The sequence below is a fragment of the Glandiceps talaboti genome, chromosome 7 (assembly GCF_964340395.1).
Source record: "Glandiceps talaboti chromosome 7, keGlaTala1.1, whole genome shotgun sequence".
Classification (NCBI taxonomy): Eukaryota; Metazoa; Hemichordata; class Enteropneusta; family Spengelidae; genus Glandiceps; species Glandiceps talaboti.
Genome location: NC_135555.1, coordinates 25,685,809 through 25,706,865, shown reverse-complemented (window position 1 = coordinate 25,706,865; position 21,057 = coordinate 25,685,809). Strand labels below are relative to the sequence as shown.

At 35.5% G+C, this 21,057-nt stretch overlaps 1 protein-coding gene across 1 annotated transcript in view; it reads right to left on the bottom strand.

The window, feature by feature from the left end:
• LOC144438134 (phospholipid-transporting ATPase ABCA3-like) overlaps positions 1 to 21,057 on the bottom strand; it is a 105,549-nt gene that overhangs the window by 55,381 nt on the left and 29,111 nt on the right. The window contains exons 17-20 of the mRNA XM_078127164.1: positions 18,118 to 18,395; positions 17,071 to 17,244; positions 9,753 to 9,844; positions 7,495 to 7,696 (exon numbers count right to left, since the gene is read on the bottom strand). Of these exons, the coding sequence (XP_077983290.1) occupies positions 7,495 to 7,696; positions 9,753 to 9,844; positions 17,071 to 17,244; positions 18,118 to 18,395 (746 nt within the window). The remainder of the gene's footprint in view (positions 1 to 7,494; positions 7,697 to 9,752; positions 9,845 to 17,070; positions 17,245 to 18,117; positions 18,396 to 21,057) is intronic.

Sequence of the window (21,057 nt, the reverse complement as noted above, 5' to 3'; positions counted from 1 at the left end):
TAATACAATTGTACAGTGGTCAGTAGTCTTAATACAACTGTACAGTGGTCAGTAGTCTTAATATAATTGTACAGTGGTCAGTAGTCTTAATACAATTGTACAGTGGTCAGTAGTCTTAATACAACTGTACAGTGGTCAGTAGTCTTAATACAACTGTACAGTGGCCAGTAGTCTTAATACAACTGTACAGTGGTCAGTAGTCTTAATACAATTGTACAGTGGTCAGTAGTCTTAATACAATTGTACAGTGGTCAGTAGTCTTAATACAATTGTACAGTGGTCAGTAGTCTTAATATAACTTTACAGTGGTCAGTAGTCTTAATATAATTGCACAGTGGTCAGTAGTCTTAATACAATTGTACAGTGGTCAGTAGTCTTAATACAACTGTACAGTGGTCAGTAGTCTTAATACAATTGTACAGTGGTCAGTAGTCTTAATACAACTGTACAGTGGTCAGTAGTCTTAATACAATTGTACAGTGGTCAGTAGTCTTAATATAATTGTACAGTGGTCAGTAGTCTTAATACAACTGTACAGTGGTCAGTAGTCTTAATACAATTGTACAGTGGTCAGTAGTCTTAATATAATTGTACATTGTTCAGTAGTCTTAATACAACTGTACAGTGGTCAGTAGTCTTAATACAATTGTACAGTGGTCAGTAGTCTTAATATAATTGTACAGTGGTCAGTAGTCTTAATATAATTGTACAGTGGTCAGTAGTCTTAATATAATTGTACAGTGGTCAGTAGTCTTAATACAACTGTACAGTGGTCAGTAGTCTTAATATAATTGTACATTGGTCAGTAGTCTTAATACAACTGTACAGTGGTCAGTAGTCTTAATACAATTGTACAGTGGTCAGTAGTCTTAATATAATTGTACAGTGGTCAGTAGTCTTAATACAATTGTACAGTGGTCAGTAGTCTTAATATAATTGTACAGTGGTCAGTAGTCTTAATACAATTGTACAGTGGTCAGTAGTCTTAATACAACTGTACAGTGGTCAGTAGTGGTAATATAATTGTACAGTGGTCAGTAGTCTTAATACAATTGTACAGTGGTCAGTAGTCTTAATATAATTGTACAGTGGTCAGTAGTCTTAATACAACTGTACAGTGGTCAGTAGTCTTAATATAATTGTACAGTGGTCAGTAGTCTTAATACAATTGTACAGTGGTCAGTAGTCTTAATACAACTGTACAGTGGTCAGTAGTCTTAATATAATTGTACAGTGGTCAGTAGTCTTAATATAATTGTACAGTGGTCAGTAGTCTTAATACAACTGTACAGTGGTCAGTAGTCTTAATATAATTGTACAGTGGTCAGTAGTCTTAATACAACTGTACAGTGGTCAGTAGTCTTAATATAATTGTACAGTGGTCAGTAGTCTTAATACAACTGTACAGTGGTCAGTAGTCTTAATACAACTGTACAGTGGTCAGTAGTCTTAATACAATTGTACAATGGTCAGTAGTCTTAATACAATTGTACAGTGGTCAGTAGTCTTAATACAATTGTACAGTGGTCAGTAGTCTTAATACAACTGTACAGTGGTCAGTAGTCTTAATATAATTGTACAGTGGTCAGTAGTCTTAATATAATTGTACAGTGGTCAGTAGTCTTAATACAACTGTACAGTGGTCAGTAGTCTTAATATAATTGTACAGTGGTCAGTAGTCTTAATACAACTGTACAGTGGTCAGTAGTCTTAATACTATTGTACAGTGGTCAGTAGTCTTAATATAATTGTACAGTGGTCAGTAGTCTTAATATAATTGTACAGTGGTCAGTAGTCTTAATATAATTGTACAGGGGTCAGTAGTCTTAATACAACTGTACAGTGGTCAGTAGTCTTAATATAATTGTACATTGGTCAGTAGTCTTAATACAACTGTACAGTGGTCAGTAGTCTTAATACAATTGTACAGTGGTCAGTAGTCTTAATATAATTGTACAGTGGTCAGTAGTCTTAATACAATTGTACAGTGGTCAGTAGTCTTAATATAATTGTACAGTGGTCAGTAGTCTTAATACAATTGTACAGTGGTCAGTAGTCTTAATACAACTGTACAGTGGTCAGTAGTGGTAATATAATTGTACAGTGGTCAGTAGTCTTAATACAATTGTACAGTGGTCAGTAGTCTTAATATAATTGTACAGTGGTCAGTAGTCTTAATACAACTGTACAGTGGTCAGTAGTCTTAATATAATTGTACAGTGGTCAGTAGTCTTAATACAATTGTACAGTGGTCAGTAGTCTTAATACAACTGTACAGTGGTCAGTAGTCTTAATATAATTGTACAGTGGTCAGTAGTCTTAATATAATTGTACAGTGGTCAGTAGTCTTAATACAACTGTACAGTGGTCAGTAGTCTTAATATAATTGTACAGTGGTCAGTAGTCTTAATACAACTGTACAGTGGTCAGTAGTCTTAATATAATTGTACAGTGGTCAGTAGTCTTAATACAACTGTACAGTGGTCAGTAGTCTTAATACAACTGTACAGTGGTCAGTAGTCTTAATACAATTGTACAGTGGTCAGTAGTCTTAATACAATTGTACAGTGGTCAGTAGTCTTAATACAATTGTACAGTGGTCAGTAGTCTTAATACAACTGTACAGTGGTCAGTAGTCTTAATATAATTGTACAGTGGTCAGTAGTCTTAATATAATTGTACAGTGGTCAGTAGTCTTAATACAACTGTACAGTGGTCAGTAGTCTTAATATAATTGTACAGTGGTCAGTAGTCTTAATACAACTGTACAGTGGTCAGTAGTCTTAATATAATTGTACAGTGGTCAGTAGTCTTAATACAACTGTACAGTGGTCAGTAGTCTTAATACAACTGTACAGTGGTCAGTAGTCTTAATACAATTGTACAATGGTCAGTAGTCTTAATACAACTGTACAATGGTCAGTAGTCTTAATACAACTGTACAGTGGTCAGTAGTCTTAATACAATTGTACAATGGTCAGTAGTCTTAATACAATTGTACAGTGGTCAGTAGTCTTAATACAATTGTACAGTGGTCAGTAGTCTTAATACAACTGTACAGTGGTCAGTAGTCTTAATATAATTGTACAGTGGTCAGTAGTCTTAATACAATTGTACAGTGGTCAGTAGTCTTAATACAACTGTACAGTGGTCAGTAGTGGTAATATAATTGTACAGTGGTCAGTAGTCTTAATACAATTGTACAGTGGTCAGTAGTCTTAATATAATTGTACAGTGGTCAGTAGTCTTAATACAACTGTACAGTGGTCAGTAGTCTTAATATAATTGTACAGTGGTCAGTAGTCTTAATACAATTGTACAGTGGTCAGTAGTCTTAATACAACTGTACAGTGGTCAGTAGTCTTAATATAATTGTACAGTGGTCAGTAGTCTTAATATAATTGTACAGTGGTCAGTAGTCTTAATACAACTGTACAGTGGTCAGTAGTCTTAATATAATTGTACAGTGGTCAGTAGTCTTAATACAACTGTACAGTGGTCAGTAGTCTTAATATAATTGTACAGTGGTCAGTAGTCTTAATACAACTGTACAGTGGTCAGTAGTCTTAATACAACTGTACAGTGGTCAGTAGTCTTAATACAATTGTACAATGGTCAGTAGTCTTAATACAATTGTACAGTGGTCAGTAGTCTTAATACAATTGTACAGTGGTCAGTAGTCTTAATACAACTGTACAGTGGTCAGTAGTCTTAATATAATTGTACAGTGGTCAGTAGTCTTAATATAATTGTACAGTGGTCAGTAGTCTTAATACAACTGTACAGTGGTCAGTAGTCTTAATATAATTGTACAGTGGTCAGTAGTCTTAATACAACTGTACAGTGGTCAGTAGTCTTAATACTATTGTACAGTGGTCAGTAGTCTTAATATAATTGTACAGTGGTCAGTAGTCTTAATATAATTGTACAGTGGTCAGTAGTCTTAATATAATTGTACAGGGGTCAGTAGTCTTAATACAACTGTACAGTGGTCAGTAGTCTTAATATAATTGTACATTGGTCAGTAGTCTTAATACAACTGTACAGTGGTCAGTAGTCTTAATACAATTGTACAGTGGTCAGTAGTCTTAATATAATTGTACAGTGGTCAGTAGTCTTAATACAATTGTACAGTGGTCAGTAGTCTTAATATAATTGTACAGTGGTCAGTAGTCTTAATACAATTGTACAGTGGTCAGTAGTCTTAATACAACTGTACAGTGGTCAGTAGTGGTAATATAATTGTACAGTGGTCAGTAGTCTTAATACAATTGTACAGTGGTCAGTAGTCTTAATATAATTGTACAGTGGTCAGTAGTCTTAATACAACTGTACAGTGGTCAGTAGTCTTAATATAATTGTACAGTGGTCAGTAGTCTTAATACAATTGTACAGTGGTCAGTAGTCTTAATACAACTGTACAGTGGTCAGTAGTCTTAATATAATTGTACAGTGGTCAGTAGTCTTAATATAATTGTACAGTGGTCAGTAGTCTTAATACAACTGTACAGTGGTCAGTAGTCTTAATATAATTGTACAGTGGTCAGTAGTCTTAATACAACTGTACAGTGGTCAGTAGTCTTAATATAATTGTACAGTGGTCAGTAGTCTTAATACAACTGTACAGTGGTCAGTAGTCTTAATACAACTGTACAGTGGTCAGTAGTCTTAATACAATTGTACAGTGGTCAGTAGTCTTAATACAATTGTACAGTGGTCAGTAGTCTTAATACAATTGTACAGTGGTCAGTAGTCTTAATACAACTGTACAGTGGTCAGTAGTCTTAATATAATTGTACAGTGGTCAGTAGTCTTAATATAATTGTACAGTGGTCAGTAGTCTTAATACAACTGTACAGTGGTCAGTAGTCTTAATATAATTGTACAGTGGTCAGTAGTCTTAATACAACTGTACAGTGGTCAGTAGTCTTAATATAATTGTACAGTGGTCAGTAGTCTTAATACAACTGTACAGTGGTCAGTAGTCTTAATACAACTGTACAGTGGTCAGTAGTCTTAATACAATTGTACAATGGTCAGTAGTCTTAATACAACTGTACAATGGTCAGTAGTCTTAATACAACTGTACAGTGGTCAGTAGTCTTAATACAATTGTACAATGGTCAGTAGTCTTAATACAATTGTACAGTGGTCAGTAGTCTTAATACAATTGTACAGTGGTCAGTAGTCTTAATACAACTGTACAGTGGTCAGTAGTCTTAATATAATTGTACAGTGGTCAGTAGTCTTAATATAATTGTACAGTGGTCAGTAGTCTTAATACAACTGTACAGTGGTCAGTAGTCTTAATACAACTGTACAGTGGTCAGTAGTCTTAATACAATTGTACAATGGTCAGTAGTCTTAATACAATTGTACAGTGGTCAGTAGTCTTAATACAATTGTACAGTGGTCAGTAGTCTTAATACAACTGTACAGTGGTCAGTAGTCTTAATATAATTGTACAGTGGTCAGTAGTTTTAATACAACTGTACAGTGGTCAGTAGTCTTAATACAACTGTACAGTGGTCAGTAGTCTTAATACAACTGTACAGTGGTCAGTAGTCTTAATACAACTGTACAGTGGTCAGTAGTCTTAATACTAATTAAGACTACTGACCACTGTACAATTATATTAAGACTACTGACCACTGTACAGTTGTATTAAGACTACTGACCACTGTACAATTGTATTAAGACTACTGACCACTGTACAATTATATTAAGACTACTGACCACTGTACAGTTGTATTAAGACTACTGACCACTGTACAATTGTATTAAGACTACTGACCACTGTACAATTGAAACATTCTTAGAGGTATAGTGTTAACAAACAGATAAACATGGCCGAAAACACAACCTCCGCCCAACTTTCATTGTGCTTGGTGAACTCCCTAAACCTGTTTTGCTTAGTTATACAACCATACATTATTTTTTTAATCTTGTCCATGTTATTCAAACTATGTCTCATACATCTTTACCAGAACACAATGTTTTATTTCATTCCAATTAACTCGTATTATTATAATTATGTCTTTAAACAATTGAAGTGTACTCAATCAAACTAGTTGACCTCCAATGATAGTTCTTAATACGACTTGATACGGTTAATCAACTTGGTAATCACTTCAGGGTAGTACATGTGATATCACACCTTAAATAAGCTTATTAGTTTGCTAATCAAGGTTACAGTTTACTAAGATAGATACAAACTAAACTGTTGTCACTGCATGTTGATACAAATTTTTGATTATGGGGATATCATCTGGTCTAGCTGTACAAATAAGCTAATTTCTAAACTACAAACATTACATGCAAAACGGGCTGGAAAGGTAATCCTAAATTGCCACCCTCAAACTGTGGAATGGCACTCCTTGATAGAAAGACATAAGTTTCACATTTGTTCCATGATGTACAAAGTAATGTTACCATGGTACAGTTCCCCCCCCCTCCCCCATCTGTTACAATGCTTCACATGTTTCCAAAATTCATGATTATAATATACTCTTTAGTAAAGCTAGCAATAACTGTGTTCTTCGCAAATTCAGTCACAAGGGTGGAAATCGTTACCTGAACATGTAAAGCAGGTTAAAACTTTTAAACACTTCAGAGACAATTACAGAGACAATTTTTCTGCCAAGTTTTTACTTTGTATATCTGGAAGTTTAATATCACGGTAAGTGTATTTTTGTATATGGAAGTATAATATCACAGTAAGTGTATTTTGGTATTATTGTCGTATCAATGCAAAGAAACCACCCTTCAACGCGTTGCATAATTTATCACGCTTGCAGTTTACATAAAAAAATAACAATAATAACAATAATAACTTAGCTATTATGAAATGGATGTTGGTTTAATTGGTCTTAATAGGATGACTTCCATTGTTTTACTCTATTGATTAACTTCACTAAAAAGAGAAACCACTATTCACCCACTTGTGTAATTTACCATTCTAGACTACAGTGTTTTAATTTGACCCTTGATTACCAGAGTCCTATCTTATTTTTAGTCAAAACATAATTGTGTATTTTCCAATAACATGGCCTCAGAGAATAGGGTACGTACATGTAGGTCGGCATTTTAGTTTTATTTTATTTTTTTAATTGTTTTTTGTAATTGAAAAATATTGTTTCTGCCCAAAAGCAAACGAAATGTTGGTCTGAATTCTCCTTCTGTGATAGTTTGATGAAATATGTACATACATCGCTGGGGAAAGAAAACAGATGTTTATGGTTGGTGACTTAAACTAGGGTTGGTCAGGTTAATATGGGAAACAAATATTTTTATTTTGCCTTATGCACCTGTCTTTTTGTAAAGTACGTCGTGTGCTGAGAGTGTTCTCAATTGCAATGTTACTGACAAAGACTGAGTTTATGTTGTGTTAACAAATTGCACACAAGTTACTTGATAGCGTTGTGATTAAAGATGTTACCTAATGACTGAGAGATGCTGTCAAGACCCGATCAATGTAAAACTCTTATGTCATACCTGATTGCTATACCATACAGTGATCAATGTTGAATTATTCGTGTCTACATCTTCCGTCATAGTGAATCCTGCCACGTGGTCATCAAAGTATGCACCAATGGAGCTATTCCGTAATATGTACTCTTCGAAGTAAGTATTCATATAGTTAAGTATCTTTGTATTAACTCCCACTGGACAGCTGTCATTAAAATCTCCCAAGTATCTGTTTTATTTAGTAGTAAACGTATTAGTAAAAGTAATGGTGCAGATGGTAGTTATCGTGGTGGCGGTTATGACAGTAGTGGTACAGATGGTAGTTATGGTGGTGTTGATGACAGTAGTGGTGCAGATGGTAGTTATCGTGGTGGCGGTTATGACAGTAGTGGTACAGATGGTAGTTATGGTGGTGTTGATGACAGTAGTGGTACAGATGGTAGTTATGGTGGGGGTGGTTATGGCAGTAGTGGTGCAGATGGTAGTTATGGTGGTGGTGTTGACGACAGTAGTGGTACAGATGGTAGTTATGGTGGTGGTGTTGATGACAGTAGTGGTGCAGATGGTAATTATCATGGTGGTGTTGATGACAGTAGTGGTGCAGATGGTAGTTATGGTGGGGGTGGTTATGGCAGTAGTGGTGCAGATGGTAGTTATGGTGGTGGTGTTGACGACAGTAGTGGTACTGATGGTAGTTATGGTGGTGGCGGTTATGACAGTAGTGGTGCAGATGGTAGTTATGGTGGGGGTGGTTATGGCAGTAGTGGTGCAGATGGTAGTTATGGTGGTGGTGTTGACGACAGTAGTGGTACAGATGGTAGTTATCGTGGTGGCGGTTATGGCAGTAGTGGTGCAGATGGTAGTTATGGTGGTGGTGTTGACGACAGTAGTGGTACAGATGGTATTTATGGTGGTGGCGGTTATGACAGTAGTGGTGCAGATGGTAGTTATGGTGGGGGTGGTTATGGCAGTAGTGGTGCAGATGGTAGTTATGGTGGTGGTGTTGACGACAGTAGTGGTACAGATGGTAGTTATGGTGGTGGCGGTTATGACAGTAGTGGTGCAGATGGTAGTTATGGTGGGGGTGGTTATGGCAGTAGTGGTGCAGATGGTAGTTATGGTGGTGGTGTTGATGACAGTAGTGGTACAGATGGTAGTTATCGTGGTGGCGGTTATGGCAGTAGTGGTGCAGATGGTAGTTATGGTGGTGGTGTTGATGACAGTAGTGGTACAGATGGTAGTTATCGTGGTGGCGGTTATGGCAGTAGTGGTGCAGATGGTAGTTATGGTGGTGGTGTTGATGACAGTAGTGGTACAGATGGTAGTTATCGTGGTGGCGGTTATGACAGTAGTGGTGCAGATGGTAGTTATGGTGGTGGCAGTTATGGCAGTAGTGGTACAGATGGTAATTATTGTGGTGGCGGTTATGACAGTAGTGTTCGTGATGGTTGTGTTTTTTTTATGATGATGGTGGTGGTGGTGTTGGTAGTGATGATGGTGGTGATAATGGTATTTACGCGATGATGCTGGTGGTAGTGGTGGGTAGTGATAGTAGTGTTGGCAGTGATGATGGTGGCGGTGGTGGTGGTGGTAGTGATGGTAGTGATAGTAGTGTTGGCAGTGACGACGCGGTTATGGTGGTGGTGGTAGTGATGGTAGTGATGGTAGTGTTGGCAGTGACAACGGTGGTGGTGGTGGTGGTGGTGGTGGTAGTGGTGGTAGTGATAGTAGTGCTGGCAGTGACGATGGTGGTGGTAGTGGTGGTAGTGATGGTAGTGATAGTAGTGTTGGCAGTGACGATGGTGGTGGTGGTGGTAGTGACGGTGGTGGTAGTGGTGGTGGTAGTGGTGGTAGTGGTATTGGCAGTGACGATGGTGGTGGTGGTAGTGACGGTGGTGGTAGTGGTGGTAGTGGTGAGTGATGGTAATAATCTTGGTATTGGTGTACTTGTGACAGGAATGTTATTGTTAGTTGTGGTGTTTATAGTGATGGTGATGATGTACGTAATGTTGATAATGGGATTGATAGTGATAATTTTGTTTCAAATGATGGTAATGTTGGTGGTGGTGGTGTTGGTCGATATGGTGGTGTTTGTGGTGGTGGTGATGGTGTTGGTGGTGGCGGTGGTGCTGGTGGTGCTGGTGATGTTGTTGTTGTTGTTGTTGTTGGTGGTGGTGGTGGTGATGGTGTTGGTGGTGTCGGTGGTAGTGGTGGTGCTGGTGGTGATGGTGGTGGCGATGGTGGTGGTGGTGGTACCCCACACAGTACCAATAAAATCAACCTACCCTGTGTTCAACACGCAGTAAGGACAGTGATAATAACTAAAATCTTGGTTGTCTGAGCAGATATTTAGATCTTCATTTGCAGAATTGTGAATCTGAAATTATTGAAAAAAAAAGACTCAAAAGTTGATACGGATGTTAGAACAAGAGAAACGTTGACATCTCACGTGTTTTAGTCGATGATGATGAGATTTTGAGACGGCTATCATTTATCTTTGGTAAAGTTACACGATTTGTTCTAAACTTTGTGTTAGTGACATTATTAACAAAATCAAGGAAACAAAACAAAAGAGTTTCAATGCTTTTAGGAGAAATGTCAAAGTTATTCATAAAATACTTACACGTTGACTTGGAATTTTCTATATCATACAAAAAAAATCTTAGGCTTAAGTTGCATGGATGGGTATTTCATTTTTTGGGTTAAATAAGCCAACTTTACTGTTATTTTTTAATTCAAAACAATGTAAAACAATATAGATTAAATCCGTGTTTGTCATTAACTCACTAATTGCACAATCTATTTTTAACAAGTCTTCATGGAAAACATATCCCAAAAAAAGTGTTTCTTGTAGTGACTACAAAAAGTTCTTATTTTGTACATTATGTCACAGGCTGTCAGTTAAAAAGGACATCAACTATGGCATGGCATTTAGGGCAATCAAAAAGATACACTGACAACACCTGAAAGGGTTGTTAATTTCTTATTATGTGTAGATCCTTGACAATTTCAGGCACATTAGCATTAATATTTATATTGTTTTAATGATTTCAAAATAGGAAAACATTATTTGACCCTGAATATGAAGGTCAAGGTCAAATGTCAGTGTGTCATTAGAAAGCTCATCATTTATAACCATGATGGAGGCACTTGAATGAGGTCTCTAGCTGTTAAACGTCAAGAGTTATTTGGTAAAGTGTGATTATTTACGACATGTATAGCTGGAATTGCTGCTGTTCGTGAGGGTTGTAAAACCAAGTGATGTGCATATGCCCTCTATAACATCTGACATTTGTACAAGGTTTGGTTGAAATTGGCACATGCATATTGGAGATACAGGTGGACATGGAAGGACGGGGGGGACGGACAGACGGAAGGACAGATGGAGGGACTGACAGACGGGGCCCAAGGTAGAAGCCCATGTCAGACTATGCCCTTACATTAAATGTTCGTTATTGTTCATACAGGAAGTGATTTACAAACAAACTGAGAAAACACAAGTAATACACACTTCATGTCCAGTTTGTGAATAGTTATCTGTCACTATCCCATATAATACTGATACATCACCATGCATACAAATGTTTGATTATTAGTGGTTACAGGTGGTCACGTGTGTTTACAGGTGGTCACGTGTGTTTACCTGGTTTGTTATGAATCTCTTCCTTTAGCTACAACAAACATCTTTTATGTTATTTGCAATTCATTGAACAACTGACATAGTCTATCAGTATGTCATTTCATGTTATTTGCAATTCATTGAACAACTGACGTAGTCTACCGGTATGTCATTTCACGTTATTTGCAATTCATTGAACAACTGACGTAGTCTACCGGTATGTCATTTCACGTTATTTGCAATTCATTGAACAACTGACGCAGTCTATCAGTATGTCATTTCATGTTATTTGCAATTCATTGAACAACTGACATAGTCTACTGGTATGTCATTTCATGTTATTTACAATTCATTGAACAACTGACGTAGTCTACTGGTATGTCATTTCACATTATTTACAATTCATTGAACAACTGACATAGTCTATCAGTATGTCATTTCACGTTGTTTGCAATTCATTGAACAACTGACGCAGTCTACTGGTATGTCATTTCATGTTATTTACAATTCATTGAACAACTGACATAGTCTACTGGTATGTCATTTCACGTTGTTTGCAATTCATTGAACAACTGACATAGTCTACTGGTATGTCATTTCACATTATTTGCAATTCATTGAACAACTGACGCAGTCTACCAGTATGTCATTTCACGTTATTTGCAATTCATTGAACAACTGACGTAGTCTACCGGCATGTCATTTCACGTTATTTGCAATTCATTGAACGACTGACGCAGTCTACCAGTATGTCATTTCACGTTATTTGCAATTCATTGAACAACTGACGTAGTCTACCGGTATGTCATTTCACGTTATTTGCAATTCATTGAACGACTGACATAGTCTACCGGTATGTCATTTCACATTATTTGCAATTCATTGAACAACTGACGCAGTCTACCAGTATGTCATTTCACGTTATTTGCAATTCATTGAACAACTGACGTAGTCTACCGGTATGTCATTTCACGTTATTTGCAATTCATTGAACGACTGACATAGTCTACCGGTATGTCATTTCACGTTATTTGCAATTCATTGAACAACTAACGTAGTCTACCAGTATGTCATTTCACGTTATTTGCAATTCATTGAACAACTGACATAGTCTACTGGTATGTCATTTCACATTATTTGCAATTCATTGAACAACTGACGCAGTCTACCAGTATGTCATTTCACGTTATTTGCAATTCATTGAACAACTGACGTAGTCTACCGGTATGTCATTTCACGTTATTTGCAATTCATTGAACGACTGACATAGTCTACCGGTATGTCATTTCACGTTATTTGCAATTCATTGAACAACTGACGTAGTCTACCGGTATGTCATTTCACGTTATTTGCAATTCATTGAACGACTGACGCAGTCTACCAGTATGTCATTTCACGTTATTTGCAATTCATTGAACAACTGACGTAGTCTACCGGTATGTCATTTCACGTTATTTGCAATTCATTGAACGACTGACGCAGTCTACCAGTATGTCATTTCACGTTATTTGCAATTCATTGAACAACTGACGTAGTCTACCGGTATGTCATTTCACGTTATTTGCAATTCATTGAACAACTGACGCAGTCTATCAGTATGTCATTTCATGTTATTTGCAATTCATTGAACAACTGACATAGTCTACTGGTATGTCATTTCATGTTATTTACAATTCATTGAACAACTGACATAGTCTACTGGTATGTCATTTCACATTATTTACAATTCATTGAACAACTGACATAGTCTATCAGTATGTCATTTCACGTTGTTTGCAATTCATTTAACAACTGACGCAGTCTACTGGTATGTCATTTCATGTTATTTACAATTCATTGAACAACTGACATAGTCTACTGGTATGTCATTTCACGTTGTTTGCAATTCATTGAACAACTGACATAGTCTACTGGTACGTCATTTCACATTATTTGCAATTCATTGAACAACTGACGCAGTCTACCAGTATGTCATTTCACGTTATTTGCAATTCATTGAACAACTGACGTAGTCTACCGGTATGTCATTTCACGTTATTTGCAATTCATTGAACGACTGACGCAGTCTACCAGTATGTCATTTCACGTTATTTGCAATTCATTGAACAACTGACGTAGTCTACCGGTATGTCATTTCACGTTATTTGCAATTCATTGAACGACTGACATAGTCTACCGGTATGTCATTTCACATTATTTGCAATTCATTGAACAACTGACGCAGTCTACCAGTATGTCATTTCACGTTATTTGCAATTCATTGAACAACTGACGTAGTCTACCGGTATGTCATTTGACGTTATTTGCAATTCATTGAACGACTGACATAGTCTACCGGTATGTCATTTCACGTTATTTGCAATTCATTGAACAACTAACGTAGTCTACCAGTATGTCATTTCAAGTTATTTGCAATTCATTGAACAACTGACATAGTCTACTGGTATGTCATTTCACATTATTTGCAATTCATTGAACAACTGACGCAGTCTACCAGTATGTCATTTCACGTTATTTGCAATTCATTGAACAACTGACGTAGTCTACCGGTATGTCATTTCACGTTATTTGCAATTCATTGAACGACTGACATAGTCTACCGGTATGTCATTTCACGTTATTTGCAATTCATTGAACAACTAACGTAGTCTACCAGTATGTCATTTCACGTTATTTGCAATTCATTGAACAACTGACGTAGTCTACCAGTATGTCATTTCACGTTATTTGCAATTCATTGAACAACTGACATAGTCTACCAGTATGTCATTTCACATTATTTACAATTCATTGAACAACTAACATAGTCTACTGGTATGTCATTTCACGTTATTTACAATTCATTGAACAACTGACGTAGCCTACTGCTATGTCATTTCATCACGTTATTTGCAATTCACTGAACAACTGACGCAGTCTATCAGTATGTCATTTCACGTTATTTGCAATTCATTGAACAACTGACGTAGTCTACTGGTATGTCATTTCATGTTATTTGCAATTCATTGAACGACTGACGTACTCTACCGGTATATCATTTCACGTTATTTGCAATTCATTGAACAACTGACGTAGTCTACCGGTATGTCATTTCATCACGCTATTTGCAATTAACTGAACAACTGACGTAGTCTATCAGTATGTCATTTCACGTTATTTACAATTTATTGAACAACTGACGCAGTCTACTGGTATGTCATTTCACGTTATTTGCAATTTATTGAACAACTGACGTAGTCTACTGGTATGTCATTTCACGTTATTTACAATTCATTGAACAGCTGACGTAGTCTACCGGTATGTCATTTCACGTTATTTACAATTCATTGAACAACTGACGTAGTCTACCGGTATGTCGTTTCACGTTATTTACAATTCATTGAACAACTGACGCAGTCTATCAGTATGTCATTTCACGTTATTTGCAATTCATTGAACAACTGACGTAGTCTACTGGTATGTAATTTCATGTTATTTGCAATTCATTGAACAACTGACGCAGTCTATAAGTATGTCATTTCACATTATTTGCAATTCATTGAACAACTGACGTAGTCTACCGGTATGTCATTTCATGTTATTTGCAATTCATTGAACAACTGACGTAGTCTACCGGTATGTCATTTCATGTTATTTGCAATTCATTGAACAACTGACGCAGTCTACTGGTATGTCATTTCACGTTATTTGCAATTCATTGAACAACTGACGCAGTCTACCGGTATGTCATTTCATGTTATTTGCAATTCATTGAACAACTGACGTAGTCTACCAGTATGTCATTTCAAGTTATTTGCAATTCATTGAACAGCTGACGCAGTCTACCAGTATGTCGTTTCACGTTATTTGCAATTCATTGAACTGACATAGTCTACTGGTATGTCATTTCATCACATTATTTGCAATTCATTGAACAACTGACGCAGTCTACTGGTATGTCATTTCATCACGTTATTTGCAATTCATTGAACAACTGACGCAGTCTACTACTGCAGCTGGTATGTCATTTCATCACAGTATTTGCAATTCATTGAACAACTGACGGCGTCTACTGGTATGTCATTTCACATTATTTGCAATTCATTGAACAACAACGGTATGTCATTTCACGTTATTTGCAATTCATTGAACAACTGACGTAGTCTACTGGTATGTCATTTCACGTTATTTGCAATTCATTGAACAACTAACGTAGTCTACCGGTATGTCATTTCACGTTATTTGCAATTCATTGAACAACTGACGTAGTCTACCGGTATGTCATTTCACGTTATTTGCAATTCATTGAACAACTGACATAGTCTACCGGTATGTCATTTCACGTTATTTGCAATTCATTGAACGACTGACGTAGTCTACTGGTATGTCATTTCACATTATTTGCAATTCATTGAACAACTGACGCAGTCTACTGGTATGTCATTTCACATTATTTGCAATTCATTGAACAACTGACGCAGTCTACTGGTATGTCATTTCACATTATTTGCAATTCATTGAACAACTGACGCAGTCTACTGGTATGTCATTTCACATTATTTGCAATTCATTGAACGACTGACGTAGTCTATCAGTATGTCATTTCACATTATTTGCAATTCATTGAACAACTGACGCAGTCTACTGGTATGTCATTTCATGTTATTTGCAATTCATTGAACAACTGACGTAGTCTACCAGTATGTCATTTCACGTTATTTGCAATTCATTGAACGACTGACGTAGTCTACCGGTATGTCATTTCACGTTATTTGCAATTCATTGAACGACTGACGTAGTCTACCGGTATGTCATTTCACGTTATTTGCAATTCATTGAACGACTGACATAGTCTACCGGTATGTCATTTCACGTTATTTGCAATTCATTGAACGACTGACATAGTCTACCGGTATGTCATTTCACGTTATTTGCAATTCATTGAACAACTGACGTAGTCTACCGGTATGTCATTTCATGTTATTTGCAATTCATTGAACGACTGACATAGTCTACCGGTATGTCATTTCACGTTATTTGCAATTCATTGAACAACTGACATAGTCTACCGGTATGTCATTTCACGTTATTTGCAATTCATTGAACGACTGACATAGTCTACCGGTATGTCATTTCACGTTATTTGCAATTCATTAACCAACTGACATAGTCTACCGGTATGTCATTTCACGTTATTTGCAATTCATTGAACGACTGACATAGTCTACCAGTATGTCATTTCACATTATTTGCAATTCATTGAACAACTGACATAGTCTACTGGTATGTCATTTCACGTTATTTGCAATTCATTGAACAACTGACGTAGTCTACCGGTATGTCGTTTCATGTTATTTACAATTCATTGAACAACTGACGCAGTCTATCAGTATGTCATTTCACATTGTTTACAATTCATTGAACAACTGACGTAGTCTACCGGTATGTCGTTTCATGTTATTTACTATTCATTGAACAACTGACACAGTCTATCAGTATGTCATTTCACATTGTTTACAATTCATTGAACAACTGACGTAGTCTACTGGTATGTCATTTCACATTATTTGCAATTCATTGAACAACTGACGTAGTCTACCGGTATGTCATTTCATGTTATTTGCAATTCATTGAACAACTGACGCAGTCTACCAGTATGTCATTTATTGTTATTTGCAATTCATTGAACAACTGACGTAGTCTATCAGTATGTCATTTCACATTATTTGCAATTCATTGAACAACTGACGTAGTCTACCGGTATGTCATTTCACGTTATTTGCAATTCATTGAACAACTGACGTAGTCTACCGGTATGTTGTTTCATGTAGAACAATACAAAGCTGTTGTACATGTATTTATTAATTCTGACCATCTTAAAACAGACTTTCCATCGTTACCATGGTTATCACCAGATACTCGTGAAATGTGCTAGTACCGGTAATGGTCAAATTTTTCTACACCCTTACTTAATACATGTATCTATAGTAGAAATTTAAACTTACTTCATTCGCACATTGTTCATTAAGTATCTGGTAGTCATACGTACAACAATCATTGGGATCGGTGAATTCATTGCCATCTTTCAGGTTGCCAGCATTGTCCGATTCGATTTTGAACACTTCACTGGTTACATTAATCACTTGTATTCCTTGGTTATCTAAAGCTTCCGGCAGGTACTTAGTGAATGAACAAATGAATGATTGATTGAATGAATGAATGATTGAATGAATGAATGAAAAAAGAAAGAATTGACATGAGAAAAGATACACACAAAATATCCATATTATTAATATTATTACTACTAGTAATAATATGTTACAACAGAGAGCACCAACTCATACATGCCAAAAATAAGGAAATTCTTGTACTAAATTTCATTTTTTTCCATGTTTGATGTCAAATTTTGGAAAATAATTAGCATATTATGGTGATTTTGGTTACCATGGTAACACATTCATAAATGACCCATTTTTTAACTCAGCATAACAAACTACCCCAGGTAGAGTGGTTAATATGCGCATAAACTTGATTACTATTAAAATTATTATTACATAATATCATTATTGTTGTTGTTATTATTATAATAGAACATATTATATATTTTATTATGTCTTGAATATTGTCAGGCATGAAACTTGAAGTGTGTATTCTTTTCAAATATCTATAACTTTGTGCCATAATGTAGATCTATATACAACGCCAACCAGTAGTTCTTGTAAAATATCATGTTATGTAGATCTATATACAATGCCAACCTGTAGTTCTTGTAAAATTTTGATTCTTCTGCGACAACGCCTACTTACATAATTGATTTTGTGGTGTCATATTTAGTTTGTATACATATAATTTATTCATGTATGTATAATTATAAATGCAAAATCAAACCACCCTTCTCAATGTACTCTAAGACCTATCGCCATGTGATTCATGTTTGTAGGTATTCTATTTTTCTAAAATTATATTCTCTAATCGTCTTTGATGCCAATTCGCTGTGATACGTACTAATTTGTCAAAGTTATAACAGAAACAGACAAAGGAATTCAAGCTACCTTTAGAATATCCCTTTCGTCATCACCTATCCTTAAATCTGCAAAGAATGTCACAGCATCTGGGTTCTCAGCACTCAAGTTATGCATGGTAAGAATCCTTGGTTCGTCTTCACTGAAGTAAGGTGACACAACCAGCAAAAGGAGACCCACCAGGACGAAAGTTAGAGGAAGAACTAACTGAGTACCAATCGACTTCTTGTCCCTCTTGCTGTGAAGCAGTCTTTTTGTAAAAATTGCTCTGAATTGCTGCCATTTGAGTCCTATTCCACCAAGAACACCTAAAATATACAATTGGCATTAGAGATGGTGGTTGTCGTTGTTCTAATTTAGAGATGGTGGTAGATATTGTAGTAATTTAGAGATGGTGGTAGATAGTGTTGTAATTTAGAGATGGTGGTAGATATTGTTCTAATTTAGAGATGGTGGTAGATATTGTTGTAATTTAGAGATGGTGGTAGATATTGTTGTAATTTAGAGATGGTGGTAGATATTGTTGTAATTTAGAGATGGTGGTAGATATTGTAGTAATTTAGAGATGGTGGTAGATATTGTTGTAATTTAGAGATGGTGGTAGATATTGTTCTAATTTAGAGATGGTGGTAGATATTGTTCTAATTTAGAGATGGTGGTAGATATTGTTGTAATTTAGAGATGGTGGTAGATATTGTTGTAATTTAGAGATGGTGGTAGATATTGTTCTAATTTAGAGATGGTGGTAGATAGTGTTCTAATTTAGAGATGGCGGTAGATATTGTTCTAATTTAAAGATGGTGGTAGATATTGTTGTAATTTAGAGATGGTGGTAGATATTGTTGTAATTTAGAGATGGTGGTAGATATTGTTCTAATTTAGAGATGGTGGTAGATATTGTTCTAATTTAGAGATGGTGGTAGATATTGTTTTAATTTAGAGATGGTGGTAGATATTGTTCTAATTTAGAGATGGTGGTAGATATTGTTCTAATTTAGAGATGGTGGTAGATATTGTTGTAATTTAGAGATGGTGGTAGATATTGTTCTAATTTAGAGATGGTGGTAGATATTGTTTTAATTTAGAGATGGTGGTAGATATTGTTCTAATTTAGAGATGGTGGTAGATATTGTTGTAATTTAGAAATGGTGGTAGACATTGTTCTAATTTAGAAATGGTGGTAGATATTGTTCTAATTTAGAGATGGTGGTAGATATTGTAGTAATTTAGAGATGGTGGTAGATATTGTTCTAATTTAGAAATGGTGGTAGATATTGTTGTAATTTAGAAATGGTGGTAGACATTGTTCTAATTTAGAAATGGTGGTAGATATTGTTCTAATTTAGAGATGGTGGTAGATATTGTAGTAATTTAGAGATGGTGGTAGATATTGTTGTAATTTAGAGATGGTGGTAGATATTGTAGTAATTTAGAGATGGTGGTAGATATTGTTCTAATTTAGAGATGGTGGTAGATATTGTAGTAGTTTAGAGATGGTGGTAGATATTGTTCTAATTTAGAGATGGTGTTAGATATTGTTGTAATTTAGAGATGGTGGTAGATATTTTTGTAATTTAGAGATGGTGGTAGATATTGTTCTAATTTAGAGATGGTGGTAGATATTGTTCTAATTTAGAGATGGTGGTAGATATTGTTCTAATTTAGAAATGGTGGTAGATAGTGTTCTAATTTAGAGATGTTGGTAGATATTGTTCTAATTTAGAGATGGTGGTAGATATTGTTCTAATTTAGAGATGGTGGTAGATATTGTTGTAATTTAGAGATGGTGGTAGATATTGTTCTAATTTAGAGATGGTGGTAGATATTGTTGTAAATTAGAGATGGTGGTAGATATTGTTCTAATTTAGAAATGGTGGTAGATATTGTTCTAATTTAGAGATGGTGGTAGATATTGTTCTAATTTAGAGATGGTGGTAGATATTGTTCTAATTTAGAGATGGTGTTAGATATTGTTGTAATTTAGAGATGGTGGTAGATATTTTTGTAATTTAGAGATGGTGGTAGATATTGTTGTAAATTAGAGATGGTGGTAGATATTGTTCTAATTTAGAAATGGTGGTAGATATTGTTCTAATTTAGAGATGGTGGTAGATATTGTTCTAATTTAGAGATGGTGGTAGATATTGTTCTAATTTAGAGATGGTGGTAGATATTGTTGTTGTAATTTAGAGATGGTGGTAGATATTGTTGTAATTTAGAGATGGTGGTAGATATTGTAGTAATTTAGAGATGGTGGTAGATATTGTTCTAATTTAGAAATGGTGGTAGATATTGTTGTATTTTAGAGATGGTGGTAGATATTGTTGTAATTTAGAGATGGTGGTAGATATTGTTGTAATTTAGAGATGGTGGTAGATATTGTTCTAATTTAGAAATGGTGGTAGATATTGTCTAATTTAGAGATGGTGGTAAATATTGTTCTAATTTAGAGATGGTGGTAGATATTGTTCTAATTTAGAGATGGTGGTAGATATTGTTGTAATTTAGAGATGGTGGTAGATATTGTTCTAATTTAGAGATGGTGGTAGATATTGTTCTAATTTAGAGATGGTGGTAGATATTGCAGTAATTTAGAGATGGTGGTATAGATATTGTTCTAATTTAGAAATGGTGGTAGATATTGTTGTAATTTAGAAATGGTGGTACACATTGTTGTAATTTAGAGATGGTGGTAGATATTGTTCTAATATTTAGAAATGGTGGTAGATATTGTTGTAATTTAGAGATGGTGGTAGATATTGTTGTAATTTAGAGATGGTGGTAGATATTGTTGTAATTTAGAGATGGTGGTAGATATTGTTCTAATTTAGAGATGGTGGTAGATATTGTTGTAATTTAGAGATGGTGGTAGATATTGTTCTAATTTAGAGATGGTGGTAGATATTGTTCTTATTTAGAGATGGTGGTAGATATTGTTGTAATTTAGAGATGGTGGTAGATATTGTTGTA